The following is a 24,069-nucleotide window of genomic DNA, read 5'->3' as shown; positions in this document are numbered from 1 at the left end:
GGCAGGGAGGGATGGAGCCACGGCAAGGAGAGATCCATGGCAAAGAGAGATCTGCTGGGATGGATTCGCTGGGAGAGATCTGCTGGGATGGATTCGCTGGGAGGGATCCACAGACGGGAGGGATGGATCCATGACAGGGATGGATCCGTGACAGGGATGGATCCGTGACAGAGGTGGATCTGTGACCGGGATGGATCTGTGACAGGGATGGATCTGTGACAGGGATGGATCCACCAGGAGGGATCCCCTGGGATGGATCCAGAGCCAGGAAGGATCCGCTGGGATGGATCCACAGACGGGAGGGATGGATCTGTGACAGGAATGGATCTGTGACAGGAATGGATCCGTGACAGGGATGGATCTGTGACAGGGGTGGATCTGTGACAGGGGTGGATCCATGACAGGGATGGATCCGTGACAGGGATGGATCTGTGACAGGGATGGATCTGTGACAGGGATGGATCTGTGACAGGGATGGATCCACCAGGAGGGATCCCCTGGGATGGATCCAGAGCCAGGAAGGATCCGCTGGGATGGATCCACAGACGGGAGGGATGGATCTGTGACAGGAATGGATCTGTGACAGGAATGGATCCGTGACAGGGATGGATCTGTGACAGGGGTGGATCTGTGACAGGGGTGGATCCATGACAGGGATGGATCCGTGACAGGGATGGATCTGTGACAGGGGTGGATCCGTGACAGGGATGGATCTGTGACAGGGATGGGTCCATGGCAGGGATCCCAAATCCCACATCCCACAGCACCTTTTACTTTATTTTGCTTTTCCTTTATTAGGCAATGATGCACCCAAATCCCAAATCCCTCATCCCACATCCCTCATCCCACAGCACCTTTTATTTTCCCAATGATGCAGCCAAATCCCACAATATTTTCTGCTTTCCCAGGGAATGATGCACCCAAATCCCTCATCCCACATCCCACATCCCACATCCCAAATCCCACATCCCAAATCCCACAGCCCATTTTCCTTTCCCAGGGAATGATGCACCCAAATCCCTCATCCCACATCCCACAGGAACTCTGTTTTCTCAGGGAATGATGCACTCAAATCTCAAATCCCACAGCCCACATCGCACATCCCAAATCCCAAATCCCAAATCCCTCATCCCACATCCCACATCCCAAATCCCAAATCCCAAATCCCACATCGCACAGCCCATTTTCCTTTCCCAGGGAAGGATGCACCCCAAATCCCACATCCCACATCCCAAATCCCACCCCCCCACCCTTTCCCTTCCCAGGGGAGGACCCCCCCGATCCCAAATCCCAAATCCCACGCCCCCCACCCTTTCCCTTCCCAGGGGAGGATCCCCTCTCCCTTCCATCCTCCTCTCCCTGACGAGCATCCCCAGCTCCCACTGAGCGCCGGATCCGCGGCCGTGCCCGGCCCTGGCAGCATCTCCCACCCCCCCGGCTGAGATTTGGGACCCGGCAGCCAATGGGATCGGCTCCGGCACAGCCGGGGGTGCTCGGGCTCCTCTCCCTCCCTCCTCCCTCCTCCAGACCCCGCTCGCCTCCCTCTGCCACAAAAGCAGCGAATTCGCTGACAGGGCAGCGCAGGCTCCGCCAGCTGCGGCAGAAAATAAAAATAAAAATAAAAATAAAAAAAAAAAACCTCGGAGGGGAGGGAGGGAGGGAGGAGGCCGAGGAGCTGCAGCAGCCATGGAAGAACAGGAATAACCTCGATCCATCCCTCCCTGGCCGAGAAAAAACGCGAATCTGCGGCTGGATGCATCCCCGCGCTGCTCCGTGCGCATCCCGGCCCTGGGGCTGCACCTGCTGAGCATCCATCGGGAGGAAGAGCAGGAGAGGAGGAGGAGGAGGAGGAGAGGAGGAATGCCGAGCTGGGATCGAGGCAGGATCGCCTTTGTTCCCCGCTGAGCGGTGAGTGCGCTGCGGTGCCGGGAGCTGCGCGGTCCTGCCGGGATTTTTTCTGTCTCTGTTCCTTCCATGGCGCCTCCGGAGCTGCCAGAGGGAGGGAAGGGGAAGGGAAGGGAAGGGAAGGGGGAGATTTCCAGGGGTGGAATTTGGGGCGTTTGGTGTAGGGAAGCAGGAATGGGAGCAGAGCTCGCTGAGACAGGTGGGGCTGGGACCATCCGGGGATGACAATCCGGGAATAACAATCTGGGAATGGCAACACGGGAATGACAATCTGGAAATTAAAATCCAGGGAATGACAATCTGGGAATGAAAATCCAGGAATGACAATCCTGGGAATGACAATCTGGGAATGAAAATCCAGGAATGACAATCCAGGGAATGACAATCCAGGAATGGCAATCTGGGAATGACAATCTAGGAATGACAATCCAGGGAATGACAATCAGAGAATGACAATCCTGAGAAGCACAATCCGGGAATGACAACCTGGGAATGACAATCAGAGAATGACAATCCGGAAATGGCAATCCTGGAATGACAATCTGGGAATGACAATCTTGGAATGGCAATCCTGGAATGACAATCTGGGAATGGCAACCTGGAAATGACAATCCTGAGAAACACAATCTGGGAATGACAATCCTGGGAATGACAATCCAGGAATGACAACCTGGAAATGACAATCCTGAGAAACACAATCTGGGAATGACAATCCTGGGAATGACAATCCAGGAATGACAATCCTGGGATGACAATCTAGGAATGACAATCCAGGGAATGACAATCAGAGAATGACAATCCTGAGAAGCACAATCCAGGGAATGACAATCCAGGAATGACAATCTGGGAATGGAAATCCAGGAATGAAAATCTGGGAATGACAATCCTGAAATGGCAATCTGGGAATGAAAATCCAGAAATTACAATCTGGGAATGACAACCCAGTAGTGACAATCTGGGAATGAAAATCCTGCAATGACAATCCTGGAATGACAATCTGGGAATGAAAATCCAGGAATGGCAATCTGGGAATGAAAATCCTGGAATGACAATCGTGGAATGACAATGTGGGAATGACAGCCTGGGAACGACAATCCAGGGAATGAAAATCCAGGAATGACAATCCCAGAATGACAATCCATGAATGACAACCTGGGAATGAAAATCCAGGAATTACAATCCCAGAATGACAATCTGGGAATGACAATCCAGCAGTGACAATCCAGGAATGACAATCTGGGAATGAAAATCCAGGAATGGCAATCCAGGGATGGCAGTCTGGGAATGGCAGCAGGAGACAGGGAGGGAGCCCTGCAGTGCTGGCAGCTCTGCTGCTCCCAGCTCCTGGAACGCTCAGGGATGCTGGATTCACTCGGCCTCTGCACATTTTCATCCCTTTCAAGCAAACCCTCCCGGATTTTTCTCCTCCAGATCACACCCAGCCTCCACAGGCAGCAGGAGAAGCTCTGGGAGGAGCTGCACTGGAGCTGATTCCACCTGAGGATGCTCCAGAGCAGATCCAGCCTGGCCTGATCCCTCAGGGCAGGATCCAGCTGGGATTGGGGTGTCTGGGTTGCTCCTGAGTGCTGAGCCAGGCTTGGCAGGCCCAAAAATTGGGTACAAAGGGTTAAATTTCTGTCTGGCAGCAGGAACATTTTAGCAAAGCAAAAAAAAAAAAAAAAATTAAAAAAATAAATATACCTATTAAATATATATATATATATATTTATATGGTTCTAAGGGGCCCTGGGGGTCAGTGTGGGTGAAATCCAGGATTGCTGGATCTGAAATTGCTCCCAAAGTTCAGGACAAAGGCCAGACCAGGAGCACAGCCCCAGCCTGAGCTGCTCCAGGGTTTTGGAGCCTGTTTGGGGTTACCTGGAGCACTGGGGCTGCTCAGGGTGTGGAATCAATTCCTGTGAGGAATTCTCATCCCCTCCATGTCCCCAGGACAGCAGGGACAGGAATTTCTGCAGAGCCAGGGCTGGGAACTCCCATCCAATCCAGGATTTGGGAATTGCAGAGCTGGGAATGTCCCAGAGGAGCTCACCCCTCTCATCCTCATCTCAGCACAGGGGATTTATCAGGAGATTGGGAAGGGAAAAACGAGGGGATGGCAGATTTTAACAGATCCACAGGGCCGGCCTCACCTCCTCCTCCTGCTCCAAAATGTGCCAACCAGCCCCAAAATCCCCAAATATTCCAAACAAGCAGCTCTGACCTCGCTTTTCAGACAATTTCTGTGCCTCCCCTTTCAGCCTGAGCCCTCCTGAGGGATCTGCCCCTCCCTGAGCCATGGGAACCACGGAGGCCACGCTGAGGATGGAGAACGTGGATGTGAAGGAAGAATGGCAGGACGAGGATTTCCCCAGGTGTGTTCCCTGAAAAACGAAATCCAGACCTGGAGAATTTTATTTTATTTTAATTTAATTTATTTTATTATTTTATTTTATTTTATTTTTATTTTATTTTATTTTATTTTATTTTATTTTATTTTATTTTATTTAAATTTAATTTAATTTTATTTTTTAATTTAATTTAATTTAATTTAATTTAATTCAATTCTATTCTATTCTATTCTATTCTATTCTATTCTATTCTATTCTATTCTATTCTATTCTATTCTATTCTATTTTATGGTTTTGGTTGTTTGTTTTTTTTTTTTTAATTCCTGTGAGAAAAACCATCAGGGTGTGCAGTGGGAGGGTCCCTCCCTCAAGGGCAGCAGCACCTGAATTCCAGCAGGAATTCTGAATTTTTGGAGCTGCTCTGAGCACATAAAAAATTTCAGGGTGGTTTTGGCAGCCCTGTGTGGGCAGGGGAAGGAGGGAAAGGAGCTGAGTGTGGAGCACAGGGAGGTGAGGATGGAGAGGGGGATACACAGAGGATGGAAGGAGTGCAGGTCTGGATTTTTGGATTTTTGGATTTCTGGATTTCTGGATTTCTGGCTTTATGGATTTATAGATTTATGAATTTGTGGATTTCTGCATTTCTGGATTTATTTATTTCTGGATTTCTGGGTTTCTGCATTTCTTCATCTCTGGGTTTCTGCATTTCTGCATCTCTGGATTTCTGGATTTTTGGATTTCTGCATTTCTGGGCTCCTTCCCAGGCTCTGAATCAAGCAGAGCCTCCCCAGCCAGAGCAGAGCTGCTGTGCCAGGAATTTGCCATTGGGAAAGGAGCTGTGGGGGTGACAGGAGGTGCCCAAGTGACACCTGCCACCTCCAGAGCCACCCCAGACCCACAGAGCTGCAGAACCCATCCCCAGGTGCCTGAATTCCCAGCACCCACCTCATTCCCAGCCTTGTTCCCTGTCCAGGCTGGGTTTGGAGTCTCCCTGTCCCTCTCTGGGGACGTTCCTGCTCCAGGTGACCCTGGGGAGGGACTGGGGAGGGACTGGGACATCTCCACAGTGCTCCCAATTTTGGGATGAGTTTCTGAGCCCTGCTGGGCCCTGGGAAAGGGCTGGGGCATTTCCACAGGTCCATCCAGTGCTCCCAATTTTGGGATGAGTTTCTGAGCTCTGTTGGGGACTGGAAAAGGACTGGGGCATATCCACAGGTCCCTTCCAGCCCTGCCAATTTTGGGATGAGTTTTTGAGCCCTGCTGGGGACTGGGGAGGGACTGGGGCATCTCCACAGGTCCCTTCAGTGCTCCCAATTTTGGGATGAGTTTCTGAGCCCTGCTGGTGACTGGAAAAGAACTGGGGCATCCCCACAGGTCTCCTCCAGCGCTGCCAATTTTGGGATGAGTTTCTGAGCCCTGCTGGGCACTGGGAAAGGACTGGGGCATCTCCACAGGTCCCCTCCAGCCCTGCCAATTTTGGGATGAGTTTCTGAGCACCCTGAGCAGCTGCAGGTGGCCAGGGGGGCTCCCAGGGCTGTCCCCCCCTGCCCCAGCTGCAGCCCACAGAGCATCCCAGTATTCCCAGGAGAAAGGAGCTGCTGTTCCCCGGGCTGAGCCTGGCTCTGTTCAGCCCAGCCCCAGCTGCAGCCCTGTGTGAGCCCCTCTGTGCTGCCTCCACAGCGCTGGGTTTGTCCTTCCGCTGCCCCCCGGGGGGCTCAGCCAGTCCTGACCTTCCCAGGATGGATTTTATTTTATTTTATTTTATTTTTTTATTTCACTCTGAGAGCGGAGCTGTTGGATCTCCGCCAGCCTCAGGCTCCCCGCTGGGTTTTAAGGGAGTGAAAGGAGAGAGTGAAGAAAAGGAAGGGATGGATGGGAGTGGTGGAAGTGACCTCAAAACTCATCTCCCTTCCCAAGGTGGGAGAGCAGAGCTGGCTGCTCAGAGAATACAGACAGGAAACCGAGGTGTAGGAAAGGAAAAAATTCTCCCAGAGCTCCCTAGAAAATCCGGGATAAAGCTGCTCTGGCTCTGGGAACAACTCGAGCATCCCCTGGGAGCTCTGTGCCAACAAACCCCACCCAGACACGGGGAAATCCCCCCTGAAAAACCCCCGGCACCCAAAAACCTGGGAAATTAAACCCAGCAAAAGGCAAAGGGATGGGAGCGGGGCTGGGATCCTCCCCAGCCTCCTCCAGAGGGATTCGAGCAGAGGAGGCGAGACAGAGCCCAAACAGCCCCCAGGCGAACCAGGGGAGGCCAGCTGCGTTCTGCTCGCAATAAAAATAAATAAATTGTCCTTTTCCAGCCGCTTCCCCGCTGGAAGCGTTGGAATAATAGGGCAGAAGCTGCTGCATGTGGGACAGCAGCTCTCCAGCAGCTGATTTGCTGCAGAGCTATTTTTGCCTGCCTGCCATTAGCCAATCTTGCCCCGAAAAGCAGGAAGATTAAAAAAAAAAAAAAAAAAAAAGGAAAAGCCACATCCTAGACAGAGATCTGGGCCGGGAAAACAGAACCCAGCCGCTCCTTGAGGACGCAGGGAGACATTCCCAGGTTTTTCTGGGCAGCAGGAGCTGGGAGCGGAGCGGGGGGAGCGGAGCGGATCCTCCTCGCTGTGCCCGGCCCGGGCTCGGGGCTCGGGGCTCGGGGCTCCGGCCCGGGGCGGGGATGCCGTAACCGAGGCGGTGCGGAGCGGGAGCATGCTCATTCCTGCATCCATCCCTGCATCCATCCCTGCGTTAATTCCTGCATTCATTCCTGCATCCATCGCTGCTTTAATTCCTGCCTCCATCCCTGTATCAATCCCTGCGTTAATTCCTACATCCATTCCTGCATCCATCGCTGCTTTCATTCCTGCGTCCGTTCCTGCATCCCTTCTTGTATCCATCCCTGCATCCATTCCTGCATCCATCGTCGTGTCCAGCCCTGCATCCATTCCTGCGTCCATCGCTGCATTTATCCCCTCATTCATTACTGTATTAATTCTTGCATCCCTCCCTGCATTTATCCCTGCATCCATCTCTGCATCCATCGCCGTGTCCAACCCTGCATCCATCGCTGCTTTCATTCCTGCATTCATTCCTGCATTAATTTCTGAATCCATCCTTGCATCCATCCTTGCATCCCTCCCTGCATTCATTCCTGCATCCATCCTTGCATCCATCGCTGCATTTATCCCCTCATTCATTCCTGCATTAATTCTTGCATCCATCCTTGCATTTCCTCCCGAATTCCTCCCCTCCTCCCGCCGTTCCCGCTCCATCCCCGCCAGCCGGGGCCGGCCCAGGGCAGCGGGACCGGCTCCAACCCCCCGAATTTGGCATCGGGGAAAAGAGCTGAGCCCCCCGAGCCTCAGGGAAAGGCTCTGAGCCCCCCGAATTTACCACCGGGGGCTGAGCGGGAGGAATCCAGCGCTCGCAGCAGCCTCGGGACAGGTAAGTTCGGGGTAAATTCGGGTTTTTCTCCCCTCTCGGATGGATCCCGGGCTCAGCACGTCCTCAGTAGCGCTGTCCCCCCCTCCCCTCCCCGTTCTGCTGCTGTGTCACCAAATCGTGCCAGGCTCCGATAAACAAGCAGCAGGTCCCGGTGGAGGGGGCGCAGGGATTTTTCCCCCGGGATCCCGGCGCTGTGCGAGGAGCTTTGATCGGGTCCTGAGCGCTCATAAATATCCAATGACCGGCGGCAGAGGATTATCCCTTAATCTACATATTTATAGGGTTTGATTTGGCTGGTGGCAGCAGGAAGAGGAGCAGGGCTGGATCCTGTCTGTCCCCGTTGTCACCTCCCGTCCTGCTCTGCACGGGCTCCTCCTCATCCTTAAAATTCCCCGATTTCTCCGTGTTCCATCCCAGCAGGATTTTACAGATTTTAAACCCAGATTTGACAACGTGAGCTTGTAGAGTTGGTGGGGTTTGGTCTAGAAATGTCAATAATTCCGGGGGACAGAACAAATCCCAGCTCCAGGAGTGCCTGGGAGTGCCCAGGGTGGGCAGAGGAGGGTGAGGCTCAGCCACAGCAAAGGTTCCTCCCCACAATCCAGACCCAAATTCCCACTTCACTCCCCCCAGTGTGGGTCAGGGGCAGCTCCTGCAGCTCCCGGGGGTGACAGCCGCGCCCTGGGGATTGATTCCAGCCAGGAAAACTTTTAAATCCATTGGTTGGAGGGGCTGGGATTTGAGCCAGGAGGGTGCAGGAGCTGAGCAGCAGAGGCTGCCAAGGCCAGGGAACGAGTGAGGGATCAGCCCCTGGCTCCAAAAAAATGGAATGGAGTGATGATTGTGGATTGCAGCACGGAATGAACCCGACCCCAAACCTCAGCAGGGGCTGGGAGTCACCCAGGGGGGGGCTGAGGGGAGGGCTCAGAGTCCTACAGAGAAAAAATGAGAAGGAGAAGGAGAAGGAGAAAAGGAGAAGGAGAAGGAGAAGGAGAAAAGGAGAAGGAGAAAAGGAGAAGGAGAAAAGGAGAAGGAGAAAGGGAGAAGGAGAAAAGGAGAAGAAGAAGGAGAAAGAGAAAAGGAGAAGGAGAAGGAGAAAAGGAGAAGGAGAAAAGGAGAAGAAGAAGGAGAAAGAGAAAAGGAGGATGAGAAGGAGAAGGAGAAGGAGAAGGAGAAGGAGAAGGAGAAGGAGAAGGAGAAGGAGAAGGAGAAGGACATTGCTGAGCTGGCCTGGGGTCAGGATTTGCTCCCTGGGTGGATTTCTCACCCCTTTGGGATACTTTGGAGGTTTGTGGGGATTGCACAGATCCTGGGCTGCTCCTGGGTGAATTCCCTGTGGGAATCGCTCAGGATGAGCTGGCTGGGAGCAGGACAGGGCAGAGCACTGGTGGGTGATGTTTTTTCCCTGCTGTCTCCATCCCCTGGGTGTTCCCCTGTGTCCTGCAGGCCTCTCCCAGAAGAGACGGGGATGGAGTCGCTGGGGAGCCCCACAGAAGATGAGACCACGTCCTGTAAGTACCAACCTCCCCCAGACCCTGCAGGAAACCGAGGCACAGGGGAGCTGGCAGGAAGGGAAAAAAACTTTAATCCCCCACAATAAAAAATTCCTCAGGTGGGAGAAGAATCCAGCAGGGATTTGAAGTTTTTCACCTTTCCTGTAGAGTTGGGGGTGGAAATTGGGATCTCAGGGGTGTCCCAGTGACCCCAGTGTCCCCCTGAGGGTTCCAAGTCCACATTCCATGCTGGAATTACCCACATTCCATGCTGGAATTACCCACACCACGCTGGAATTACCCACACCACGCTGGAATTACCCACACCATGCTGGAATTACCCACATTCCATGCTGGAATTACCCACACCATGCTGGAATTACCCACATTCCATGCTGGAATTACCCACACCATGCTGGAATTACCCACATTCCATGCTGGAATTACCCATTCCATGCTGGAATTACCCACATTATGCTGGAATTACCCACATCCCATGCTGGAATTACCCACATTCCATGCTGGAATTACCCATTCCATGCTGGAATTACCCACATTCCATGCTGGAATTACCCACACCATGCTGAAATTACCCACATTCCATGCTGGAATTACCCACATTCCATGCTGGAATTACCTATTCCATGCTGGAATTACCCACATTCCATGCTGGAATTACCCACACCACGCTGGAATTACCCACATTCCATGCTGGAATTACCCACACCATGCTGGAATTACCCACATTCCATGCTGGAATTACCCACACCATGCTGGAATTACCCACATTCCATGCTGGAATTACCCACATTCCATGCTGGAATTACCCACATTCCACGCTGGAATTACCCACATTCCATGCTGGAATTACCCACATTCCATGCTGGAATTACCCACACCACGCTGGAATTACCCACACCATGCTGGAATTACCCACACCATGCTGGAATTACCCACATTCCATGCTGGAATTACCCACATTCCATGCTGGAATTACCCACATTCCATGCTGGAATTACCCACACCATGCTGGAATTACCCATTCCACGCTGGAATTACCCATTCCATGCTGGAATTACCCACATCACGCTGGAATTACCCATTCCATGCTGGAATTACCCACATCACGCTGGAATTACCCACATCACGCTGGAATTACCCATATTCCATGCTGGAATTACCCATTCCATGCTGGAATTACCCACACCATGCTGGAATTACCCACATTCCATGCAGGAATTACCCACATTCCATGCAGGAATTACCCACACCATGCTGGAATTACCCATATTCCATGCTGGAATTACCCACATTCCATGTTGGAATTACCCACATCATGCTGGAATTACCCACATTCCATGCTGGAATTACCCACATTCCATTCTGGAATTACCCACATTCCATGCTGGAATTACCCACACCATGCTGGAATTACCCACATTCCATGCTGGAATTACCCACATTCCATGCTGGAATTACCCACACCATGCTGGTGATGTGCTCTGTGCATTCCTGGCAGTTTTTTTTTTCCTTTTCAATGCAGCTCCTCCCAACACGCTGAATTTCAACGGGGCCCATCGCAAGAGGAAGACGCTGGTGGCTCCTGAGATCAACATTTCCCTGGATCAGAGCGAGGGCTCCATCCTCTCTGATGATTTCCTGGACACCCCAGACGATCTGGACATCAACGTGGATGACATTGAAACTCCCGATGAGACAGATTCCCTGGAATTCCTGGGCAACGGGAACGAGCTGGAATGGGAAGGTAAAAGGTTCTGGGTGAGCATTTCCAGGCTTGGGGTGGATTTTGAGCTGGGGGGGATTTAAAAATAATTTCTGTCACATTTGAGCGAGATGGAAATTCATAAATTCGCAGGGCTGGAGCATCACCCAAAGCTGTCCCCACACTCAAGGCAGAATTTTTGTCCCTTTCCCAGATGACACCCCCGTGGCCACGGCCAAGAACATGCCCGGGGACAGCGCTGACCTGTTCGGGGACGGGGCCACCGAGGATGGCAGTGCCACCAACGGGCGGCTCTGGAGAACTGTCATCATCGGCGAGCAGGAGCACAGGATCGACCTGCAGATGATCAAACCCTACATGAGGGTGGTGACACACGGGGGTGAGCCTGGGGACCCCCGAGCCCGGCTACCTGAGGGGGTTGGTCCCTCTGTGTCACTCTGTGTCACTCTATGTCACTCTGTGTCTCTCTGTTTCCCTCTGTGTCACTCTGTGTCACTCTGTGTCACACTGTGTCCCTCTGTGTCACTTTATGTCACTCTGTGTCACACTGTGTCACACTGTGTCACACTGTGTCACTTTGTGTCCCTCTGTGTCACACTGTGTCCTTCTGTGTCCCTCTGTGTCCTTGCAGTGTCCCTCTGTGTCCCTCTGTGTCCCTCTGTGTCACTTTGTGTCCCTCTATGTCCCTTTGTGTCCCTCTGTGTCACTCTGTGTCACTTTGTGTCCCTCTGTGTCCCTCTGAGTCCTTCTGTGTCCTTCTGTGTCCTTCTGTGTCACCCTGTGTCACTTTGTGTCACACTGTGTCCCTCTGTGTCCCTCTGTGTCCTTCTGTGTCACTCTGTGTCACTTTTTGTCACTCTGTGCCCTTCTGTGTCATTTTGTGTCCTTCTGTGTCACTCTGTGTCCCGCTGTGTCACTTTGTGTCACTCTGTATCCCTCTGTGTCACTCTGTATCCCTCTGTGTCACACTGTGTCCCTCTGTGTCACTCTGTGTCACCAAGCATGGCTGGACCCCGTTTAGGGGGGAAATCTCCGGGGTTTTTTGGTGTCTCTGAGTGGGAGAGAAGCACAAAAGGGTTAAAAATGTTTAGTGATTGTAGGATCAACATCTGGAGGGACTGTGCCAGTCCCTGAGGTGCTGCAGGGTCCACACCTGTGCAGTCAGATCTATTCCCAAAACTCAAGCAAAGCCAAGGAACACCCAGCTTTGAGACCCCCAAATCCCTTCTCTGGACCCCAAATCCAGCTTTGAAACCTCCAAATCCAGCTTTGAACCGCCCAAATTCCTTCTCTGAACCTCAATTCCCTTCTCTGAACCCCAAATCCAGCTTTGAAACCCCCAAATTCCTTCTCTGAACCCCAAATCCAGCTTTGAAACGCCCAAATCCCTTCTCTGGACCCCAAATCCTTTCTCTGAACCCCAAATCCAACTTTGAAACCCCCAAATCCCTTCTCTGAACCTCAATTCCCTTCTCAGAACCCCAAATCCCCATTATAGCCCAAACCAGGAGAAAATCTCACAGGGAAAGAGTTCTGAAGAGAGACTCACCCACCTGGAGCTGAGCAGAGACACAAAACCAACCCCAGGAGCAAATTCCAGCGCAGATTTCCCCTCAGCTCTCACATCTTGCCCTGCAAAGTGTCCCTTGTGTCCCTGTAGTGTTCCCTGTGTCCCTGCAGTGTCCCTGCAGTGTCCCCCCTGTCCCTGCAGTGTCCCCAGTGTCCCTGCAGTGTCTCCCGTGTCCCTGCAGTGTCCCTGCACTGTCCCCCTGTGTCCCTGCACTGTCCCCCTGTGTCCCTGCACTGTCCCCCGTGTCCCAGCAGTGTCCCAGCAGTGTCCCTGCAGTGTCCCCCGTGTCCCAGCAGTGTCCCCCGTGTCCCTGCAGTGTCCCAGCAGTGTCCCCCGTGTCCCAGCAGTGTCCCCCGTGTCCCAGCAGTGTCCCCTGTGCCCCTGCAGTGTCCCAGCAGTGTCCCCCGTGCCCCTGCAGTGTCCCCTGTGCCCCTGCAGTGTCCCCCGTGTCCCAGCAGTGTCCCCCGTGTCCCAGCAGTGTCCCTGCAGTGTCCCCCGTGTCCCTGCACTGTCCCCCGTGTCCCTGCACTGTCCCCCTGTGTCCCTGCACTGTCTCCTGTGTCCCCCATGTCCCAGCAGTGTCCCCCGTGTCCCTGCAGTGTCCCCCGTGTCCCAGCAGTGTCCCCCGTGTCCCAGCAGTGTCCCTGCAGTGTCCCCCGTGTCCCTGCACTGTCCCCCGTGTCCCTGCACTGTCCCCCGTGTCCCTGCACTGTCCCCCTGTGTCCCTGCACTGTCTCCTGTGTCCCCCATGTCCCAGCAGTGTCCCCCGTGTCCCTGCAGTGTCCCCCGTGTCCCAGCAGTGTCCCAGCAGTGTCCCAGCAGTGTCCCCTATGTCCCTGCAGTGTCCCCTGAGTCCCTGCAGTGTCCCCCTGTGTCCCTGCAGTGTCCCCAGTGTCCCAGCAGTGTCCCCCCTGTCCCTGCAGTGTCCCCTGTGTCCCAGCAGTGTCCCAGCAGTGTCCCCCGTGTCCCAGCAGTGTCCCCCGTGTCCCTGCAGTGTCTCCAGTGTCCCCCGTGTCCCAGCAGTGTCCCTGCAGCGTCCCCCGTGTCCCAGCAGTGTCCCCCCTGTCCCTGCAGTGTCCCCTGTGTCCCAGCAGTGTCCCCAGTGTCCCAGCAGTGTCCCCCCTGTCCCAGCAGTGTCCCCTGTGTTTTTTTCCAGGATATTACGGGGAAGGTCTCAATGCCATCATCGTGTTTGCTGCCTGCTACCTCCCGGACAGCAACCTGGCCGATTATCACTACATCATGGAAAATCTCTTCCTGTGAGTGCCTGGGGGGGGTCAGGAGGGAGAGGGAAGTGACAGAACAGCTCCTCTGTGCTCCTGGCAGCCGGGATGGCAGCTGGGAGCAGCCTGGATCCCAGCCCAGCGCTCCCAGTGGGCAGCTGCAGCCTGGAACTGGGGGCACTGGTGGGACACAAAACACAACAGAGTCAAGAATTCAAATGGTGCAGTTGATGGTGTGGGGATGGATCCCAGCCAGGCTGGGATAGGGAATGGAGCGATGATCCTGAATGAACCCAACCCCAAACCTCAGCAGGGGCTGGGAGTGAACCAGGGGGGCTGAGGGGAGGGCTCAGAGTCCTACAGAGGAAAAATGAGGATGAGGAGGAGGAGAAGGGGAAGGAGAAGGAGGAGGAGGAGGAGAAGGAGGAGGAGGAGAAAAGGAGGAGGAGGAGAAAAGGAGAAGGAAAAGGAGAAGGAAAAGGAGAAGGAAAAGGAGAAGGAGGAGAAGGAAAAGGAGAAGGAAAAGGAGGAGGAGAAGGAGGAGAAGGAAATGGAAAAGGAAAAGGAGAAGGAAAAGGAGAAGGAAAAGGAAAAGGAGAAGGAGGAGAAGGAGAAGGAGAAGGGAGGAGAAGGAAAAGGAGAAGGAAAAGGAGGAGAAGGAGAAGGAGAAGGAGGAGGAGAAGGAGAAGGAGGAGAAGGAAAAGGAGAAGGAGAAGGAAAAGGAGAAGGAAAAGGGAAGGGAAAAGGAAAAGGAGAAGGAAAAGAAGAGGGAGAAGGAGAAGGAAAAGGGAAAAGGAGAAGGAGAAGGAAAAGGAGAGAAGGAAAAGGAGGAGGAGGAGGAGAAGGAGAAGGAAAAGGAAAAGGAGAGAAGGAGAAGGAGAAGGAAAAGGAGAAGGAGGAGGAAAAGGAGAAGGAAAAGGAGAAGGAAAAGGAAAAGGAGGAGAAGGAGAAGGAAAAGGAGAGAAGGAAAAGGAGAAGGAGAAGGAAAAGGAAAGGGAAAAGGAAAAGGAAAAGGAGGAGAATGGAGCTCGGGGGCCCAAACCGGGAGAACAAAACTCCTCCAAGACCTGCAGAGAAAAGTCTGGAGCTGTTTAGGGTGACACAGGGACAATCTGAGGGATGTTTGTTGGGTTTTTCCTGGCAGGTACGTGATCAGCAGCCTGGAGCTGCTGGTGGCTGAGGATTACATGATCGTGTACCTGAACGGGGCCACGCCCCGCAGGAGGATGCCAGGCCTGGGCTGGCTGAAGAAATGTTATCAGATGATCGACAGGAGGTGGGTGAGGATCTGTGCTGGGCTCTGGATGATGCTGGGCTGTTTAGGGGGGAAATCTCTGGGGTTTTCTGGTGCCTCTAAGTGGGAGAGAAGCACAAAATGGCTAAAAATGTTTAGTGATTGTAGGATGAACATGTGGAGGGACTGTGCCAGTCCCTGAGGTGCTGCAGGGTCCACACCTGGGCAGTCAGATCTATTCCCAAAACCCAAGAAAAGCCAAGGAACAACCCAGCTTTGAAACCCCCAAATCCCTTCTCTGAACCCCAAATCCAGCTTTGAACCCCCTAAATCCCTTCTCTGAACCCCAAATCCAGCTTTAAAACCCCCAAATCCCTTCTCTGAACCCCAAATTCCTTCTCTGAACCCCAAATCCCAGCTTTGAAACCCCCAATTCCCTTCTCTGGACCCCAAATCCCAGCTTTGAAACCCCCAAATCCCTTCTATGAACCTCAAATCCCTTCTCTGAACCCCAAATTCCAGCTTTGAACCTCCCAAATCCCTTCTCTGAACCCCAAATTCCAGCTTTGAACCTCCCAAATCCCTTCTCTGAACCCCAAATCCAGCTTTAAAACCCCCAACTCCCTTCTCTGAACCCCAAATCCAGCTTTGAAACCCCTAAATCCCTTCTCTGGACCCCAAATCCCTTCTCTGAACCCCAAATCCAGCTTTGAAACCCCCAAATCCCTTCTCTGAACCCCAAATCCTTTCTCTGAAAGGGTGAGCTGAATTCCTTAAGAATTTGGTCACTCTCTAACACTTTGGAAGATAATTGTTTAGAAATGAGTTTGTGTAATTGGTCAGTTCACCTTTAGAAGTTTTGACTTAGATTGGATGCTGTTCTTTATATAACTTTTATTGGTAATTTCAATCCTCCTTGAACCTATAAATGTCACAATCTCCTCTTTGTCTCTGGGGTTTCTGCTCCACCACCCTCCACATGAAATAAAAATCCTTGGAATATTTTGATTGATAAAGTTATTTACAGAGAGCTCTCACATCCCTGGATGAGCTTCCTGAGGGATTTTAACCTGGATACAGGACAAAACCTGGCAGAGCTCAGCACAGGGGAGGTTGGGGATGTGAAAATGTGGGATGTGACACTCTGGGTGTGACACTCTGGGTGTGACACTGTGCCCTGACCTGTCCCCAGGCTGAGGAAGAACCTCAAGGCTCTGATCATCGTGCACCCATCGTGGTTCATCAGGACCGTGCTGGCCATCTCCAGACCCTTCATCAGGTGAGCACTCAAAAAAAAAAATATTCAGCCTAAAAGCTCAGGAAAATTCCTAAATATTCCCAGCAAGAAATGTAAAAATCCCCTAAAATGGGATGGGAAGGATAGTCCTGGAATCGGCACTAAAACATCAAAAATGGGCCCAAAATGCAGTGAAATTACAGGGATTTCTGTGAAAACAAAACAAAACATCAAAAAAAACCCAAGAAAATGGGTGGGCAAAATTCAGAAAGGAATCTAATATAAAAAGGCTTTAAAACTCAAAAAATAGCATGAAAAATGGCCCCAGAAATCCTAAAATTTGCACCCTAAACCTGCCACAAATGCAGGGATTATTGGGAAAAAAATCAGGAAAAACCCAGGAAAAAGTTCAGCCTAAAATCCCTAAGTATTCTCACCAAGAAATGCGAAAATCCCCTAAAAATGACACAGGGAATGGCCAGAAGGGAGTGGGGAGTAGGTCTGGAATCCCAGAGCTGTGGGAAATGCTGAGTTTGGAGGGACCCACTGGGATCCCCAACAATCCCAACCTGTCCTGAGTGATCCCAAAGCTCCTGAGTGATCCCAAAGCTCCTGAGTGATCCCTAAGCTCCTGAGTGATCCCAAAGCTCCCAAGTGATCCCAAAGCTCCTGGGTGATCCCAAAGCTCCTGAGTGATCCCAAAGTCCTGGGTGATCCCAAAGCTCCTGAGTGATCCCAAAGTCCTGAGTGATCCCAAAGCTCCTGAGTGATCCCAAAGATCCTGAGTGATCCCAAAACTCCTGAGTGATCCCAAAGCTCCTGGGTGATCCCAAAGTCGTGAGTGATCCCAAAGTCCTGAGTGATCCCAAAGATCCTGAGTGATCCCAAAGCTCCTGAGTGACCCCAAAGCTCCTGAGTGATCCCAAAGCTCCTGAGTGACCCCAAAGCTCCTGAGTGATCCCAAAGATCCTGAGTGATCCCAAAACTCCTGAGTGATCCCAAAACTCCCGAGTGACCCCAAAGCTCCCGAGTGATCCCAAAGCTCCTGAGTGATCCCAAAGCTCCTGAGTGATCCCAAAGCTCCTGAGTGATCCCAAAACTCCTGAGTGATCCCAAAGCTCCTGAGTGATCCCAAAGCTCCTGAGTGATCCCAAAGTCCTGAGTGATCCCAAAACTCCTGAGTGATCCCAAAGCTCCTGAGTGATCCCAAAGCTCCTGAGTGATCCCAAAGCTCCTGGGTGATCCCAAAGCTCCTGAGTGATCCCAAAGCTCCTGGGTGATCCCAAAGCTCCTGAGTGATCCCATTGTTCCATGAGTGATCCCAAAGCTCCCGAGTGACCCCAAAGCTCCCGAGTGATCCCAAAGCTCCCGAGTGATCCCAAAGCTCCCGAGTGATCCCAAAGCTCCTGGGTGATCCCAAAGCTCCTGAGTGATCCCAAAGCTCCTAAATGATCCCAAAGCTCCTGGGTGATCCCAAAGCTCCTGAGTGATCCCAAAGCTCCTGAGTGATCCCAAAGCTCCTGAGTGATCCCAAAGTCCTGGGTGATCCCAAAGTCCTGGGTGATCCCAAACTCCTGAGTGATCCCAAAGCTCCTGAGTGATCCCAAAGCTCCTGAGTGATCCCAAAGCTCCTGAGTGATCCCAAAGTCCTGGGTGATCCCAAAGTCCTGAGTGATCCCAAAGCTCCTGGGTGATCCCAAAGTCCTGGGTGATCCCAAAGCTCCTGAGTGATCCCAAAGCTCCTGAGTGATCCCAAAGTCCTGGGTGATCCCAAAGTCCTGGGTGATCCCAAAGCTCCTGAGCGATCCCAAAGTCCTGAGTGATCCCAAAGCTCCTGAGTGATCCCAAAGCTCCTGAGTGATCCCAAAGCTCCTGAGTGATCCCAAAGTCCTGGGTGATCCCAAAGCTCCTGAGTGATCCCAAAGCTCCTGGAGCTGGGGCAGGGTTGGGGCTGGGCCCATTTTGGGGACCCTGAGCACTCAGAGGGGACAGAATTTCCCCTGGCCCCCACCCCAAACCCCCCAACCCTTCCCTGGGGTTGAACCCCACAAATCAGAATTTCAGCTCACCCCTTGAGGTGGAGCTGCCACTTGTCCTGCATCTCTCAGGGGTGTTTTTGGGAGCCCCAGGGGTGGCACTGCCTCTCTGTCTCTCTCTCTCTGTGCCAGTGTGAAGTTTATCAACAAGATCCAGTACGTGCACAGCCTGGAGGAGCTGGAGCAGCTCATCCCCATGGAGCACGTGCAGATCCCAGACTGCGTCCTGCAGTGAGTGCTGGGGGAGCCCGGGGCTCTGGGGAGGGGCAGCACAAAATCCTGCCTGGGTTTCAGCCAAAATTCATGGATTGGGAAGGCAGAGCCTGCAGCAAGGCTGGTCCCAGCCCAGGAGGAGCCTCAGAGTGTGGCAGCTTGGATTTCTGTCACCTGGATGTGACCAAAAGGGAACAGCAGGGTGTGGATGTACAATTCCTCCAAAACCATCTTCCCCTGGAACTTGCTAGAATATCCTAGATACCAAGGTTGAGCCAAATTCCTTAAGAATTTGGTCACTCTCCTAAGATAATTGGTCAGAAATTAGTTTGTGTAATTGGTTAGTTCACCTTTAGAACTTCTCACTTTGTATAAATTTTATTGGTTGTTGTTTCAATCCTCCCTGAACCTATAAATATGATTCTGAGAGAATCCCTGCTTGATCAACCTTCCCATGAAATAAAAATTCTTGTGGAACTCATCAAGTGTGGATGTACAATTCCTCCAAAGCCATCTTCCCCTGGTCCCTGGAACTTGCTATAATATCCTAGATACCAAGGTTGAGCCAAATTCCTGAAGAGTTTGGTCACTCTCCTAAGATAATTGGTTAGAAATTAGTTTGTGTAATTGGTCAGTTCACCTTTAGAACTTCTCACTTAGATTGGATGCTGTTCTTTGTATAAACTTTTATTGGCTGTAGTTTCAATCCTCCCAGAACCTATAAATATGATTCTGAGAGAATCCCTGCTTGATCAACCTTCCCATGAAATAAAAATTCTTGTGGAACTCATCAAGTAAGGCCTCAGGTCTTTCTCTGCTGGCTAAATGTGTTCTTTCTGAGAGACAGAAATGCTATTAATATTATTATTAAATGTTATTAATAATAATTAATGTTATATTAAATGTTATTAATATTATTATTAAATGTTATTAATGTTATATTAAATGTTATTAATATTATTATTAAATTATTTTAGCACTCTCTGGTCCTGGTAAATACCACCAGGGACCAAAAGGAAAACCACAGCAGTATTTAAAGGTTTTGTGTTTGTTGCAGGTATGAAGAAGAGAGGATCAAGGCCAGGAAAGAAAGGTGAGCTGGGTTTGGGGAGGGTGGGATGGAGAGTGGCTCCTCTCCAAGGCTCATCCAGCACCCCAGAAAGGGATTCCCAACGGGATTTGTGTTTACAGGGCAGAGGAGAAACAAGACATGGCTGAGAGGGAAAGGTAAGGATTGCTTCATCCTTGATTTATCTCATTTTTGGGTTATCCTTTCTCTGGGGGTTTGGTAGCACCCCTGGGGTCCAACAGAGAATTCCCAGAGTTCAGGAGCTGCAAAAGGCTGGAAGGGTTGGGAAGGGAAATCCTGGAGAGGTTTGGAAGACAAAATCCTTCACCAGGATAACGTGGGCTGGTTTTGGGCTGCTCTGGGGTACAGCCTCTCTTCTCACCCTAATTCCTGGGGGGGAGCAGGGAAAACTCTGCTGGGTGAGGCTGAAAACTCCAGTGAATGGGGCTGAAAACTCCTCTGGATGAGGGTGAAAACTCCTCTGGATGAGGGTGAAAACTCCAGTGGATGAGGCTGAAAACTCCTCTGGGTGAGGGTGAAAACTCCACTGGATGAGGCTGAAAACTCCAGTGGATGGGACTGAAAACTCCTCTGGATGAGGCTGAAAATTTCACTGGATGGGGCTGAAAATTCCACTGGATGGGGCTGAAAATTCCAGTGGGTGAGGGTGAAAATTCCACTGGATGAGGCTGAAAACTCCTCTGGATGGGGCTGAAAACTCCACTGGATGGGGCTGAAAATTCCACTGGATGGGGCTGAAAACTCCTCTGGATGAGGGTGAATTATTGCCAGAACAAGCAGGACTCAGGGCAGGGAGGGGGATTGGTTTGTGCTGGACATTCCCTCACTTTGTCCTTTTTTTACAGCAGACCCGTGCCCCCAGCAGAGGATCAGGAAACCAGGTTGGAGTTGTTTCTGTGGCTTTTGTGATCCCTGAAAATCCAAGCCAGGTGTCACCCAGGGCATTGTCCCCTCTGCCACCACCCATGTCCCCAAAACACTTTTGTAATTTCACCCAAATTCACTTTTTTTTTGTTTTTTTGATGGTTTTTTGGGGGTTTTTTTTGGTTTTTTGGTTTGGTTTTTTGTTTGTTTTTTGTGGGTTTTTTGGGGTTTTTTTTTGTTTTGTTTTTGTTGTTGTTGTGTTTTTTTGGTTTTTTGTGTTTGTGGGGGTTTTTTTGTTGGTTTTTGGTTTTTTTCTGGTTTTTTTTGTTGGTGTAGTGGCAATAATAACATTTTTACCTCTGTTTTTCTGCCTGAAAATCCCTCCTGTCTCTCTTTTCCTGCCCAGCATGTCCTGAGAGGGAGCAGCACCGAATGCAGCAGGAGGAGCAGCCTGGCAGTCACCCACCTCAAGGACCTTTTTGGGGACAAGACCTTGCCACCACCTTCTTCCAAGTCCTGGAAATCCTGGAGCTGCCTCCTCTGCCTCCAAAGTCCTTCAAGCTTTTGGGAATAATTTTCCTTTAAAAGAACAAAACCCAAGCAGAAAACAGAGCAAGAGCAGCACTTTACAGGACAGGTTCTGGTGTGTTTTGGGAATGATCTGTGGAGAGAGCGTTGGCACAGTGCAAATACTCACTGTGTATCCTCGTAGTAAACCAAGAGCATCCTCCAGTCCATGAAAACCCAGCCCAGAAAGAGAATTTATTTTTGTTTTAAATTATAAATCCTTCCCCTGACTCGCTGCTGGCCAGCACGGAGCCCTTCTGCTTTGAGCTGCACCCCCAGGATCCTCCAGGACATCCCAAAAAAAAACTGAAATACCGGGAATGATGATTCCAGGCAATGGAAAGAACTTTTCCCTCCTTCCCACAGCCAGTGTGAGCTCCTTCCTGAAGGTACCAAGTGCCCAGGGCAGCACTGCCAGCTTCCATCATCACCCATTCCTCTGCAACTCTGCCATCCCAAGGGGTTTTCCTGGGTTTTTCCTGGTTTTTCCTGGTTTTTTTCCCTGTTTTTTCCCTCTTTTCCATTCTCTGAAGGGAATGGCAGCCCCACAGAACCTTCCCCTGAACGCACACACACCAAAGGGTCCGGGTTTGGAAGGAGCCTTAAGGACTGGGGAGTTTTCCACGCCTTGTCTTGGACAATCACTCGCTGCTGATACCTCCTACGAGCTGCTAAAATGTTGGGATTTCCCCTCGGGGGATTCTCCTCCAGCAGAATTCCTGCCTGGAATATCCCATGGACAGGGAAGGGGCTGGGCTGGGGGCTGGAGCAGGGGGGACATCGACTCTTGGAATTAAATTTTGGATTTTGGAGCTGCAGGGGGACATTGACTCTTGGAATTTGGAGTTTGGATTTTGGATTCCAGAGCTGCAGGGGAGACATTGAATCTTGGAATTCAATTTTGGATTCTGGAACCCAGAGCTTCAGGGGGGGACATTGACTCTTGGAAATTGGAATTCAGATTTTGGATTCTGGAACCCAGAGCTGCAGGGGAGACATTGAATCTTGGAATTCAAATTTTGGATTTTGGAACCCAGAGCTGCAGGGGGGACAGTGACTCTTGGAATTCAATTTTGGATTTTGGAACTGCAGGGGGACATTGACTCTTGGAATTCAATTTTGGATTTTGGATTCCAGAGCTGCAAGGAGACACTGACTCTTGGAATTCAGATTTTGGATTTTGGAGCCCAGAGTTGCAGGGGGGACATTGACTCTTGGAATTCAAATTTTGGATTTTGGAACCCAGAGATGCATTGACTCTTGGAATCTGGAGCTTGGATTTTGGAGCTGCAGGGGGGACAGTGACTCTTGGAATTTGGAATTCAGATTTTGGATTCCAGAGCTGCAGGGAGGACAGTGACTCTTGGAATTTGGAATTCAATTTTGGATTTTGGATTCCAGAGCTGCAGGGGAGACATTGAATCTTGGAATTCAGATTTTGGATTTTGGAGCTGCAGGGGGACAGTGACTCTTGGAAATTGGAATTCAGATTTTGGATTCTGGAACCCAGAGATGCAGGGGGGACATTGACTCTTGGAATTTGGAGTTTGGATTTTGGAGCTGCAAGGGGGACATTGACTCCTGGAATTTGGGTTTTGGATGCTGGGAGCAAAGGAGGGGAGGAAAGAAATAGAAGAACAAAATTCTTCGGGAATTCCTGATTTCAGAGGCAGGAATGCATCCCTGCAATTCTCCCCTGGGTTTTAATGGGATGGGATTTCATTCCCTCCAAAAATCCTTCCAGGACTCCCTGATTCTCCTCTCAAACTGCAGCTGAAGAATTCCCTGCCCATCCCTTCCCTTCAAGGAGAATCCAAATTTTTTTTTCCTGCAGGTGGGGATGGCTCCTCTGGCCACACAAAATTGTTTTTCTGCTCCTTTCCAGTGAACAAAACCACAGTGGGTGAGATTCCTTCCTGCCCTGGCTGCTCCAAGGAAGCACCAAAAGCACTTTTGGACCTGAATTCTCATCTGGGATTTCTCCTCACCCAGCCTGGGATGGATTTCCTGGCCACAGCTTTGATGGAAAGCAGAGCACTGAACCCACAGGAAAAAAAAAATCCACATTCCATCTAAAAACAAACAAAAAAACACCAAACAAGCTCATGATAAACCAATTATTGATAAAATTCTCCCTGTTGGAAGGGGCTTGGAGCACCCTGGGGTCGTGGAAGGATGGGCCTGGATGGGATTTTTGGTCTTTTCCAACCCAAAATTGGGATTTTATGAGGAATTCAAGGGAAGAAAAACCCTCCAGGAGTGTGTGGAGCTCAGGATTATTGCAGTGACACCTCCCTGCCACAAAAATCAGCCAGGAATTCCCAAATTTCCACCTCCCAGAGGTGAAGGAATTGCTGGGAAATCCAAAAGTTCCTCTGAACAATCACAAAGCTCCTCGTGCACCCAGAGTTTGTGGCTTCACTGAGAACAATCCAAATAGATTTTAAATTTTTTTTTTGGTGTTTTTTTTAATGGATTTAGAGAAAAATCAAAAAATCATCACCCAAGCTGGGCTCTGCAGGGGAAGTTTGCAATTGTACAAGGAATAAAGTGGATAAAATGTGGAATGATGGGTTCAAAACCCAAGCAAAAGGATTTTGTGAATGAAAAAAAATGCTCAGAAATGGGGCTCAAAATCCAACAAGAAGGATTTTGTGAATGAAAAAAATGCTCAGAAATTCTTCTGTGCTGGAGAACAATGATGTGGGAAATGGGGAATCCCAATTTCCTTTTCTGGGGGGGATCAGCAGTCCCCACATCAGAATTTTGAGTTTTTAATTCCTTTCCAAAACCACTCTGTCTGCACTTTCAGCAAAAAAAATAAAATAAAATAAAATAAAATAAAATACAGAATGAGCAGATCTGCCAATGGAAATTCCCATTTTTCCAAATAATTCCTTCAGACAAGGGAAGAATTTCAGCTGGGAAAGGACAGATCCCAATTTCCCTTCATTGTTTCCATACAAAAATTGATTTTTTACTTCTTGAAGTTGATTTTTTTTTGGTTTTTTTCCAAAAGTGCACTTTGTGCTGGAGCACTCCAAGTGGTGTGCACTGGATTTGAATTTTTCCCAGTTTTACAAGCATGGATGGATGGATGGACACATGGACAA

General features: G+C 50.7%; 1 protein-coding gene across 3 annotated transcripts; it reads left to right on the top strand.

The window, feature by feature from the left end:
- Positions 1–1,391: 1,391 nt before the first annotated feature.
- Positions 1,392–22,204, top strand: ATCAY (ATCAY kinesin light chain interacting caytaxin). 3 transcript variants are annotated; one of them, XM_033081958.2, is made up of 13 exons: positions 1,392–1,908; positions 4,164–4,277; positions 9,132–9,196; positions 10,722–10,943; positions 11,116–11,301; positions 13,649–13,751; positions 14,860–14,991; positions 16,142–16,228; positions 18,355–18,453; positions 19,493–19,528; positions 19,627–19,662; positions 20,374–20,406; positions 20,796–22,204. In XM_033081958.2, the coding sequence occupies exons 2-13, from the start codon at positions 4,201–4,203 to the stop codon at positions 20,803–20,805; spliced, it is 1,086 nt and encodes a 361-aa protein (XP_032937849.1). In that variant the 5' UTR covers positions 1,392–1,908; positions 4,164–4,200; the 3' UTR covers positions 20,806–22,204. The 3 variants fall into 3 exon arrangements, with proteins under 3 accessions (XP_032937849.1, XP_032937848.1, XP_032937850.1); XM_033081957.2 differs by having other exon boundaries at positions 1,394–1,908; positions 20,371–20,406; XM_033081959.1 differs by lacking the exons at positions 1,392–1,908; positions 4,164–4,277 and adding an exon at positions 7,371–7,685 and having other exon boundaries at positions 20,371–20,406.
- The last annotated feature ends 1,865 nt before the right edge of the window (positions 22,205–24,069 follow it).

This window comes from Catharus ustulatus, chromosome 29 (assembly GCF_009819885.2).
Source record: "Catharus ustulatus isolate bCatUst1 chromosome 29, bCatUst1.pri.v2, whole genome shotgun sequence".
NCBI lineage: Eukaryota > Metazoa > Chordata > Aves > Passeriformes > Turdidae > Catharus > Catharus ustulatus.
Note: the sequence above shows the minus strand (reverse complement) of the source record. Positions and strands in the feature narration are given on the sequence as shown.

What these genes read in the sequence shown, in the direction of transcription:
- ATCAY (XM_033081957.2), top strand. Translation starts at nt 4,201, where the DNA reads ATGGGAACCACGGAGGCCACGCTGAGGATGGAGAACGTGGATGTGAAG. An exon ending in AGAAGATGAGACCACGTCCT is followed by an intron (nt 9,197 to 10,721) that starts GTAAGTACCAAC and finishes TTTTCAATGCAG; the next exon opens with CTCCTCCCAACACGCTGAAT. An exon ending in GAGGGTGGTGACACACGGGG is followed by an intron (nt 11,302 to 13,648) that starts GTGAGCCTGGGG and finishes GTTTTTTTCCAG; the next exon opens with GATATTACGGGGAAGGTCTC.